At 35.1% G+C, this 12678-nt stretch overlaps 1 protein-coding gene across 4 annotated transcripts in view; it reads left to right on the top strand.

Moving 5' to 3' along the window:
- Nucleotides 1-12678, top strand: part of TFG (trafficking from ER to golgi regulator) — a 36232-nt gene that overhangs the window by 12717 nt on the left and 10837 nt on the right. For 2 of the 4 annotated variants that reach the window (XM_055414744.2, XM_055414654.2), the window contains exons 4-6: nt 3699-3845; nt 7877-8044; nt 12172-12312. In XM_055414744.2, coding sequence (XP_055270719.1) covers nt 3699-3845; nt 7877-8044; nt 12172-12312 — 456 coding nt within the window. The remainder of the gene's footprint in view (nt 1-3698; nt 3846-7876; nt 8045-12171; nt 12313-12678) is intronic. The other 2 variants (XM_055414853.2, XM_055414826.2) reach the window with 1 other exon arrangement.

Genomic DNA, 12678 nt, shown 5'->3' on the forward strand with positions numbered 1-12678 from the left:
CTCTGTGTGACCCCATAGATGGCAGCCCACCAGGCCCCTCCGTCCCTGGGATTCTCCAGGCAAGAATACCGGAGTGGGTTGCCATTTCCTTCTCCAATGCATGCATGCATGCATGCTAAGTCGCTTCAGTCGTGTCCGACTCCATGTGACCCTATGGACAGCAGCGCATCAGGCTCCTCTGTCCACAGGATTCTCTAGGCAAGAATACTGGAGTGGGTTGCCATTTCCTTCTCCACATACATACATGATAGATACCCTCAAATACAGGAAGTACAGTGAATCCTGGGCAGGGTAAGTAAAAAATAAATATCCATTGGATGTATTGTCATGAAACTGGAGAATATATAAGACAGATAATCTTCAAAGTAGTCTGCATGAATTAGACTGATCACCTACAAATTTATCAGACTATTAATAGACTTCTTCATATTAATAATAATAGAAAATAGATGACAGTAGAATAACATCTTCCACTCTTCAGAAAAAGATGGATTGAAAAGTAGCATTCTTTGGTCTGTTAAGGAATAAGGGGAAATAAAATTATTTTCAAACATTGACTAAGGATTTACCAGTCTTGGATCCTTGTTAAAAGAATTTTTTTAAATGGTTAGTCAGCAAGAATGAAATTGAGTGCAGAAAAATGGTGAAAGATGCAAGAAGTTGTGAGCAAATAAACTGGCTAGTGTGTGTAAATTTAAATGAGCACCGATTATTTAAAAACAATAGCTTTAGGAATATAGAAACAAGATGGGACACAATACTGAGAAATAATTATATATAAGAATGGAGAGGATGATAGGAATTGAAATATTGTAAAGACTTGGGTTATTTGGGAGGAGGATAGTAATTAACTTAGGTTTTTTAAATTGAAGTATGCATTTCTAAAATGTAAGCGTGATTATTGAAAGACTGGAAATAACCAGTAAAGGGAAAAGAAGGAAACAAAGGGTACTTGGTTAGCTAAATGGTGAGGAAGAAGGAAAAGAAACAGAAAACTTAATAAATAGAAAGTAGCACAAAATACTAGCCACAGTCCACATAAACAGACTAAACAAACAAAGTTACAAGGCAGACTCTTATTGGTTAAACAGAATTTTGTTACATGCTGATTATAAGAGAGATACCAAAAGATTACTGTGCAGAGTTTGAAAGTAAAAGGCTAGAAAAGATTGTATACAAGACAGACTCAAAGCTAGTTGGTAATAGTAACAGAATTGACTAATTATTAAGTGAAAATTTTATTAGTAATAGTCACTTCATCATGATAAAAAATAATTCTCTGGAAAGATGTAGCAATTTGGAACATTTATACATCATAGCCAGATTTTTCCTCAAGGAAAAATTGACAGAAAAAGGAAAAATTTGTAATCATAAGAAAACTATTAATATTCTTCTCTCCAAAACTGATAGATCCAGCAGCCTCAAAATTTAAGCAGAATAGATATAGGCTTGATCATGTGCATCTAGCAATCAGGACAGGATTCAGTTTTGCTTTAGTGCATTTGGACATTTATAAAAGTTGACCATCTACTAGGTTTTCCAGTGAGTCTCAGTAAGTATCAGAGAAGGAATATGTGAGAGATCATTTTCTCTGGTTTCATAGAAACTATTGGGCAAAAAAGATAACCCAAACTCCCATATTTTTGCAGATAAAAATATGCTTTTAAGTAACATAGAAGAAATCATATTAGGAATTAGATTTCTAATTATTGATGACTTTTACATGACAAAGTTCTTAGAGTATGCTAAAGCTAAATACAAAAAGGATAGTATAAATCCAGATAACTTAGAAAAAAGAAAATAATAAAAAACAGAAATACTAGAATTTGGGGGAATTGATGGGATCAGCAGTTTTGAAGATATATAACTAGCAAACCTCTATCAAGTTTACTTTTTTTTTGAAAAAAGGCAGAAGTAAGCAATATTAGGAATGAAAGGGAGTTTAACCTCTAATATTAATACACTGCTGTGAAGGAGAATGAGCACCTTGGAGGAAATAGCATGTCAGTAGAAATGTGTTAGAAAGGATTTTTTGTAGGTCTTGAACTTGTGTTAGATGGTTTTGCATAAGGTTGAAGGAATGGGGCTTTGCTCTAGATTGGCTGTTGTCAGGAAGTAGGGGTAGTCCTATGATTAGGTAGTAATCCCATGATTTATGAATTACCTATTAGGTAGTAGTCCTATGATTTATCTTACTAAATCTTATCCAGAAGATATGGGGAGTGAATCGAGGCTAAAGCTTGCAGTTGGTAAAATAGCATCACTCATAATTAGCCAGGGATGTTAGGTCATTTTTGTGACATTCTGGTCAATGTTCTTGTGTCTGAGTTCTCACATGATTATGGACTGGCTTTCTTTTTTGTCTTGAGCTACATCAGTCCCAGAGTGATCTTTAATGATAGCTGGTGGTGTTATTTGCTTTTTAGAAAAAATTTTATTGAGATGCAGTTGAAGTACTGTTGGTGTGTTCTGAAATTGTTTATGTTCAACAACCTACATGTGAATACCATGCCAGTTTAGAGCAACACAAAAGCCTGTCTTACAGTACAGGGCCAGTTCTTAGCTTTCAGAAGCTGCTTTTCTTCTTTTCAGCTATTAAAGGAAAAACAGTAATACCCAGTAAAAGCCAGTAATTGATACAGGTAGGAAATTATATTGAACTTTCTCATAAATATATAGGTAATATGTAAAATACTGGTGGATTAGCTTTTGAAAGCTTATATTGGTTTGATGTTTGAAACATTCTACAAAATATCTCCCTGAACCTTTAGTTTCAAGTAGATATCCTTTTCGAATTTGATTTTCTAATCCTTTTCTAATTCCTAAATTTCTAATTTAGGAATTTGTAAATATGTAAGATATATATACACACACACAAATTCTCAGTATATAAAATGCATTAAAATGTTTAGTTTAATTTTTGAACTCTTTCTTTGAGGTTTGCATTCAGAGCCTTGTGTCACATTTTAAAAATTAATAATTTCAGTGATGACACTCTTTGTTGCTGGAAAGAAGGATCCTTTTTTTTTTTTTTAGTTAGCTGAAAGTCATTTGGATAAAATGGGTAATTAAATGATGTAATATTACCCTTGTAGAAAAAAAAGCCCAATAATTATTGAATAACCTTTTTCTGGCTTGTGTGCTTTTAAAGCTTTGAAGGATAGTGGTGATGTGAATTTGTAAATTCTGCATATTTTTAAAAGAGGTTACTTTTTATTTAGGGCAGTTATTTTAGGTACATAATTTTTTGGGGGGGCTCAGAAATAGGCAAGGATAATAGACCTACAGTCATATTATATTTTTAATAAGGTGTTTATTGTATTATTTCAAGGCTATAAAAGAATTGTGTGAAGTAAAATGAGCTTTTGAAGGTACATAATTTCTATTAAAATATATTAAAGCTTTCTGTAACTTTATTTCACTGTAGTTGAATTCCTTTAATGATTTTGGGGGGGAGCTTGGTCGTAAGCCATACGTCATCAGCAAAGACTGATGAATATGTACTTCTTCCAAAAATAAATTAGCAATGAAAATCTTTTCCTTAAAAAGTTATTTGAATGATGTCAGTAGGTATCTTGTTTGAGTTCAACTTTTTAAAGAAGTTAATTTTGATTTTTCCTTGTTACATATAATTCTACTGACATATTTATTCAGGAATATTTCCTAAGTTTAATGGAAAATGAATGCTTTTATTCCAGTTAATGGCCAACCAAGACCCCTTGAATCAAGTCAGGTGAAATACCTTCGTCGAGAACTGATAGAACTTCGAAATAAAGTGAATCGCTTACTGGATAGCTTGGAACCACCTGGAGAACCAGGCCCGTCCTCCAGCATTCCTGAAAACGGTAGACCATGAAGTCATTTTATTCTGATTTATCCTTCTTATGACTTTTTGCAGATTTTAAAAAAAATTCTTCAGCAGGAGTAAAATGGCACCTCCATTGTCACCCTGTCTTATTTCTGTGTCTGTGCTGATACTCAATATCTGTTTCCCCAAACCTGGCTGTTCATCGGGATTGTTGTTGTGTTAGTCACTCAGTTGTGTCTGACTCTTTGTGATCCCATGGACTGGAGCCCACCAGTCTCCTATGTCCATGGAGTTCTCCAGGCAAGAATACTAGTGGGTTGCCACGCTCTTCTCCAGGGGATCTTCCTGACCCAGGGATCGAACCCAGGTCTCCCACATGACAAGCAGATTCTTTACTGTTTGAGCTACCCGGGGAACCTTGTTCATCAAGATTACAGGGATATTTTATTATACCAATTCCTGGATCTCATCACAGACGTCCTGGAGGACAGGGCCAGGAATCCCATTGTTAAAAGTTCTCTCTGGGTGAATGTTTTACAGATAGTCTTAGACTCCTGGGTTATGACATAGGTCAGTTTTCAAATCCCTTTGACTCTTAAACCCTTTTCAGTGTTATAAATTAATGAACCTTGGGAATGGAAATCATTTCTTGAGTTTTATGTGATATAGAAGTAGTTTAAAGTAAAAGCAATTTCAGATTATTACATTCAAATGTTGTAATGTTTATCTTAAGCACAGTGTTCATAATATGCAAAAAAGTATTTTTTTCCCATTTTACAGATGATGTACTATTTATGTTATGATAAATATGACATACTGATTGTGTTAGGTTATGACAAATTTGGAAAGTAGTTTGGGGACCAAATATTAAATGTAGACTGAAATTTAAATATGGCTTGAAAGTAGATTTTGAAAAACTTGCCTTTTCAACTTTTAATATTCTTAGATGTTGCACTTTAAACATACAGTTTTTAAAAATCACTTTTGTGTTTGCATGTAAGTTTCATAGCTTTAAAACTGTGTATAGTGAAATAATATTTTATAGATTCTTGATTACTGGCTATAAAGGGCTTAATAGAAGATGATTTTGTGGAAAAGTAGCATTGTATAATCTTTTGCAACCTTTAGATTCTGAAATACTCTAAATTTTGGAGTTTAATTGATAGTTATAGTTTAAATAAAGGTGCCTTTCCCAATCATTTCCTGCTTCCCCCAGCCATATGGAATTGTGTTAATGGTAGATGACCTGATAAATATTTGGTGGTTGATTAGTAATTTCTAGTTCCACCTGTAGATTTCAGAACATATTAAAAAGATTTGCTGAGGATCTTTCCAGCCTCTTTATGATGAAGCCTTTATATTCAGGTTAAAGCATATTGCCTTTTCTTGACCTGTCTCTCCACACAAAAATGAAAACCTTGACCATTTTCCCAGAAGAAATCATAGATGTTGATATAACAACACTTGCATATAATTTTAGGGGCTTGAAGCATCTGTAGAGTATTATGAAACTTAGATCCAAATTCAATAAGTAGAGCCAGTACTGTGTAGGAATTACCTATAGATTTATAAGCTTTTTGGTTTTGGTGAAACAGCCTTTCTGTTCATTACTTCTTGCCATATACTGCTTTTCTTTATGAGTTTATTTCCATGTGTTCATGTTTTATTGTTCACCTCTCACCTGTGTTAATGAAAGAAATGTTAAAAATTGGTTTCTCCTCTGCATGTTGGAAATTATATCATATATTGTTTCTTCATGTGGTCATCCTTCTAGGCATTGTGTCCTGAGTTGCCTGTTGAACTGAATATGACATTCTATGTTTTATTTTTATAGACAGTTGTAGCTTATTTGTTGTTTCCTCTCCTATACTTAGAAAGATTGCTTAACTCTTGACCCACATTCCGTTTATGAAGTTTCCTAAGCTTCTAAGCTGTTAGAACATATTCTGATTTAATAATCTTCTCAAGGGGGAAAAAAAAACGAAAACATAAAATAAGCTGCATCAGAAACTTTCAGAAACATCAAAAAGTCTAGTTCACCAGAAAAAACTACCAGTCAGCTGTCAGAGCTCTTTAGAATCCTATGGCTTGCCCTCACCCAAACATGTAGCTGCCCATGTCTTTCAGCACTCTACATCTGTAGTGGACTTGTTGGACAGTTGCTTTCCTCTCAGAGACGGATGATGTGTTCAGTTCAGTCACTCAGTCGTGTCCAACTCTCCGCGACCCCATGAATCACAGCACGCCAGGCCTCCCTGTCCATCACCAACTCCCAGAGTTCACTCAAACTCACCTCCATTGAGGTGTTGATGCCATCCAGCCATCTCATTCTCTGTCGTCCCCTTCTCCTCCCGCCCCCAATCCTTCCCAACATCAGAGTCTTTTCCAGTGAGTCAACTCTTTGCATGAGGTGGCCAAAGTATTGGAGCTTCAGCTTCAACATCAGTCCTTCCAGTGAAAACCCAGGATTGATCTTCTTTAGAATGGACTGGTTGGATCTCCTTGCAGTCCAAGAGACTCTCAAGAGCCTTCTCCAGCACCACAGTTCAAAAGCATCAATTCTTCGGCGATCAGCTTTCTTCACAGTCCAACTCTCACATCCATACATGACCACTGGAAAAACCATAGCCTTGACTAGACAGGTCGCCTTAAATACTGGATTGACCTGTTGCAATATCTCTGCAATAGCTACTGGAGCAGGTAGTAGGCTAGTGGATATATATTGTGTTTCCTGATGATTTAGTTTGCCATAAGTGGAAGGATACATAGGTAGTGAAAGATAGCAGTGTGAAGGGAAATAATCCTAAAATTGGTATGATATGCTCTTGGGATACGGTCTTGGAATTGAAGGAGGGAAGTTGGTGAGGAAGATGGATGACTGGCAGACATTTTAAAGGAGTACTTATGAAAGTTTTCCTACTGAGATTTAGGAGATACTAATGTGACTAGAGGAATGATAAGAATAAAAGAGCTGTAAGCCCGTGTGTGCTTATAGTCCACTTGGTTCATAACATTTTTTCACAAGATCAGTTTTGGTCATGATCACAGAGATGATCCAATGCTCATTTACTTGGTTGGTGACAGAAAGGAATTGGTAACATCAGTTACTTCAGTAAATGGTTAGCAGTTTTCTTTTTGTTTACTTGTTTGTTTTGTTTGTAATATTTTTTTAATGTGTTGGCCTTAAGTATTTTGTTTGTAATATTTTTTTAATATTACAAGTTTCTATTTATAAAATGTATGTTATTCTTGAATCTCTTTTCTTTCACAAAGTAGTAGTATAAAAGCGTGTTTAGAACCTTAGTATCCTTAGAAGAAAAGTGTGTGGTTTAAAGTTTTTCCTGCTCATAATGTTTAAAATTCTACTTTTCAAAATATTTTATTATGGATATTATATATGAAAGTAGGCATAATTATAATGAATCCCATGAACCCTCACAACTTCACCAATTATCAGCTCACAGTGTCATGCCATCTATACTCACACATTTCCACCCCTCCCATGTTATTCTGGGCAAATTTCAGACATATCTTTTATCTGTAATAAGTATTTTAAAGGAAGACATTGTAAATTATGTGTTGGCTTGGGGTTTCCATGTACCAATAGTTAATGAACCAATAGAGAAGTAGAAGTAAAACATAAAAGTTGATAGTGATAACTTTAGTTAAAAAGCTTTTTATCCTTTTTAGAAGATAAAGCATTAGTGCACACTATGTGTCTGATACTAGGATATATGTCATAGGACTCCTAAAAGAACAGTGAAATGTTTCTCTGTGTAAAGATGCTTGTATTTTTTTTTTCTCATCTGATAATTCTTAGGGAAGTACATAGATATAATTTTTTATAAAAGCTCTTACTTATCTTGGGTTTCTTTTTGACTTTGCCCCCCATTTTACAAAAAAAAGTATAAATAGCAACAAATAAGAAAGGAAAATTATAATCCTGTACTCAGAGATACTCTCACCATTTCAGACTTTATGCACATATATATTTCACTGTCATGTATTTTTTAGGCCTTATTGAGTATAGATAAAATAGAAACAAGTTTTTGCTTATTTCTTTTATAGATACTGTGGATGGTAGGGAAGAAAAGCCTGCTGCTGCTGATTCTTCTGGTAAACAGTCTACTCAGGTTATGGCAGCAAGTATGTCAGCTTTTGATCCTTTAAAAAACCAAGATGAAATCAATAAAAATGTCATGTCAGCGTTTGGCTTAACAGATGATCAGGTTTCAGGTAAGTTAGTGCCTTCCTCGCATCCTTTATTCTCCCTCTCCTTCCTTTCTTCCCCTTCCTTGTTTAGTAGAGGATAACTTGCCAATGGTGAAGTGCTCAAATCCTAAGGGTTCATTTTAGTAAGTCTTTATGTATGTATACACCTATGTAAAACACCAACAAGATCAAGATGCAGATGATTTCCAGCTCCCTGCAAAGCTTTCTCATGCCCTCTCCCAGTCAGTAGAATGCTCCTCTTTAATGAATAAAGCTCTGATTGGTTCAAGTAAATTTTATCAAAAGTAGAATTCAGAGGGTTTATTTTTTAAAAAATATGAATCATTTTATAATCTTATTTCAGATTTCTTGCTGGACTTAAGTTATGTTTGATGGCTTAGGCTCTCTTCTGATCTTAAATTAGGGAAATTTAATTTTAAATGTAGAGTTCTGGACAGTTTAGTGTAGAAAGTGCTTTTATTTGAATATTTTTAACCTTAAAACAGTGTCTTTACTGTGCTTTCTTTGTATATTTTGGGCATCATTTCTTCAACATTTTTTCTGCTTTTTCTCTTTTGGGATTCCCATTACACATCCATTGGAGAGCTTCGTATTATCCCATGGGTTTTTGAGGTTCCTTTTTCTTCACTCTTTTTTTCTGTGTGTTCTTCTGATTGAATGATTCCTGTTGATCTCTGTTGAAGTTCACCAGTGATTTTCCTTCCATTGCCAATCTGCTGTTAAACCTTACTCTAGTGAATTTCCCCTTTCATTTATTGTGCTTTCAGCTCTAGAATTTCCATTTGGTTGTGTTTATAGTTTTAAGTTTTTCTGTTACGATTCTTTACCTTTTCATTCATTAATGTTGTGTTAGTGTTAATCACTCAGTCATATCTGACTCTGCCAACCCACCAGGCTCCTCTGTTCATGGAATTCCCCAGGCAAGAATAGTGAACTGGGTAGCCATTCTCTTCTCCAGGGAATCTTCCTGACCCAGGGATCAAATCTGGGTCTCCTGCATTGCAGGCAGATCTTTACCATCTGAGACACCAAGGAAGCCCTTAGTCAGGTGGTTAAGATTGTATTTCTCTTCAATTTATTAAGGTATTTTTGTTTTAGATTCTTGTGAGGATTTTTTTGTTAATGTTGCTCTAATATTTACTCACACTACTCCTTTTTTCACCCAGACTGAAGCAGCTGACAGCTCTGCTCAGTCCTTTCATTCTGCTTTTTATTCTGTACCCTCTTGGTGTCACCCTCTCCCCACCTAATTCTATGGTCAGCTGGGGCTTTGGAGCTTATATTCAGATTTTAGATCTCGTTTCTTCTCATTCCTTCCTCAATGGGTTTTCCTCAGATTTCTAGCTATGTAGCCAACCATGAAGTTAACACTGGTTTTCTGCAGTTGAAGCTGCAGAGATCACGGTTTGTGTTCTTACCCATTGTAATTCCATTGAGAGTAAACTCTTTCCTGGTGTTTGCCAACATTTGGCTGACTTCCAATAATTTCAAGTAGTAGTTTTCTTCTTTTTTGACCAGGGTTTTAAATTGTTATTTTTGGGAGGTTTCACCTCATCAGTTTACTTTGTCATTATCAGTAACTGGAAAGATAGGATTTTCTATTAATTTTCTTTTTCTTTGAGACTTTTTTGGGGTTATTTATCAAAGAGAATTGTGTAACATTCTGGAAAAGACAACTGCTTGTATATCATATATGTTGTTGGCAAAAGAAGACATCAGATAAATGGTCTCTCTGAAAAACAGAAACTTTTTGTAGATTAACTGAAACAGAAGTTAATATTACAGCTTCTTAATATTTAAGACTTCAAGATATGCCAGGTAGAGGGAGTAAATAGTTATATACGAGATTAGGCTTAAAAGTTTAATTAAGAAAATAGTATAGACCAGAATAATATGATTACTATGATTCATACTGTGTTTGAAGACCATTTTTCTGGTAGCTTTGTATGTTGAAGTAGGAAAAACTGTACACATAGAAAATGCCAGGGTACTTTGTAGTTACTTGGGTTACGATGTGAAAAACTCAGTAGTGAGTGTAGACATGGGAAGGAGGGATAAAGTATTAACGATAGGATAATTAATAGCTTACATGCAGGGGAGAAAAGAGGAATTGAAGTAATATATTTTTAGAATAATAACAATGTCTTTGTGTTGTCTGTGTTACCCTTCTTGGGCATGTGTGTGTATTTGTGTACATGTTGATAAATATCAGTGAAATGGTGGTGCACAGGAGTGATCATACATTTTACTCTGGCACTCATCAGTTTCTCTTGCATTACCACTACCATTATCCTAGTTTAGGTTCTCATGAATACTTGAACTGTCAGCTTCCAACTGTATGCCTAATACAGTGCTAGTAAGTTTTGGGATAGACCAGTGCAAAGGATAGAGGTTTGGCCTCAGGGAAATTAGTCTGCTACTAATAACAAGTACTTATGTAGGGCTTTTTAAGTGGTAATCACTTTTATAAGTTCTTGTCATATAATCACTTTTAAATTTTCATTTGAAATATATTTTATTTTAGCCATATTGATATATTTAATATTTTTAATAATATTTTAATGTTTATTTTTAATATATATTTTTGTTGAGGTATAGCTGATGCTATGATATTATATAAAGTTTCAGATGTTCAACGTAGTGATTTACCATTTTTAAAGGTTATGTTTCATTTATAGCTGTTATAAAATATTGGCTATATTTTCTGTGATGTAAAATATATTCTTATAGCTTACTTACTGTATATATTAGTAGTTTAGACTTCTTAATTCCCCTATGCCTCTTGCCCCTCCCCGTAAAATTACTTTTATAAGCACTTGCTATAAGCTCTTATTAACTCATAATCCTTTTTTTTTTTAATTGGAAGCTAATTACTTTACAATATTTTATTGGTTGGTTTTGCCATACATTGACATGAATCTGCCCCAAGTGTACATGTGTTCCCCTTCTTGAACCCCCCTCCCACCTCCCTCCTCCCCATATCCTCCTTCCGGGTCATCCCCGTGCACCAGTCCCGAGCATCCTGTATCATGTGTCGAACCTGGACTGGTGATTCGTTTCACATATGATAATATACATGTTTCAATGCCATTCTCCCAAATCATTAACTCATAATCCTTATGTAATCTTATGAAATAGGAATTTGTATTGCTTTTGTTACAGATGAGGAAACTGAAGCGCAGAAAGAGATCAAGTAGCAAGCCTGGATTTACAGAGCTACTAAGTGGCAGCATTGGGATTTGAACCTAGGCAGCCTGGCTCCAAAACCAGTGTTTCTAATCATACTATTCTGTATTGCACAAACAAAAAGAACTTAAAGAAGCAAATTTATGTCTTCAGAATGTCTTTTTTGCTTATTATAGTATTAGAACTGCAGCAGATTCTCTCCGTTTACTTCTTTGTTGATTATTTTAAAAGAATTTTGAGTGGTTCCATGTATACATTAAGAGATAGACTTTGTGAGGCAGAATCAGAAAGGTGCCTGGCCAAAAGAATTGCTAGTCTAAGAGGGAAGACTTTTCTGTTTAGGAATGCAGAGTGGAAGTTGGTAAAGTCTTAATAGAAGTATACTCTTAAGTTCACAAGTGGAGAAAAGTATTTATGAGTGAAGAAGGCTCACTAGAAGTGTGGAGGACTATTTAAGGAATGTTTTAGATATGTAAAACTGGAATTGTGGGGGGAATGGCAATTAATGATCACTTGGGGGAATGAATAGGAGCCTGTGAGAAGAGAAATTGTGAGAAATGTTTGGAGCCTTGAAGATCAAACTAGAGGGTTGAACTTCATTTATGGTCAGTGGAGACCCACTGAAGGATGAAATGATACTTTTGGTTGATCTAAAAATAGATTGTATAAAGAGGTGGATATTTTGTAGGGCAGAGGTGAGTTTAAGACTCAGGAATTAAGCACTCCACTCTATAGGGAAGGATTTCCAGTCATAGTTTTGGATTCTTGTGAGATTGGAGCAAAGGAAAAAAGTATATATACACACATCAGTTTAGAAGGCTACCTTTGGGTTATGCTTATTCTGTAGTACTTTACTTTTAGTCTCTTAACCAAACTTACTAATTGAGCTTGTTGGGGACAGATCTTGTATTAGAAACTGAGCTGACTTTTTCATGACCACCCAGGGCCTCCCAGTGCTCCTGCAGAAGACCGGTCAGGAACTCCCGACAGCATTGCTTCCTCCTCCTCCGCAGCTCACCCACCAGGAGTTCAGCCACAGCAGCCACCATATACAGGAGCTCAGACTCAAGCAGGTCAGAGTGAAGGTAAAATAGAGCTTAGAGCACATGCGCGGAAAGGTACATGTGCAGAAATGTTTATTATGACATTTTTGGTAATGGTGAAAAACTTATATGTTCATTCATGCTGTGAACACAATTGTCAATATTTTTGACGTACTGATGTAGTGTGCTTTCGGGTTGAAAAACTGAATAGAACAGTGTCAGGTATGCTTCTGAATATTGAAAAGAAAAAAACCCTTAAAAAGTATAAGGCATAAATTTTAGGTTCTATTTTATTTCCTTCTCCCCTCCCCTCTTGAAACTGTGTATTACTTTTGTAATTTAAAAAGATTTAAAAAACAAAGGTAAAGCATAACTTTAGTTTTCTTTGAAAGATAAATAGCCCTTTAT

The sequence above is a fragment of the Moschus berezovskii genome, chromosome 1, assembly GCF_049115385.1.
Source record: "Moschus berezovskii isolate FMDL1 chromosome 1, NW_MosBer_1.0, whole genome shotgun sequence".
Taxonomy (NCBI): Eukaryota; Metazoa; Chordata; class Mammalia; order Artiodactyla; family Moschidae; genus Moschus; species Moschus berezovskii.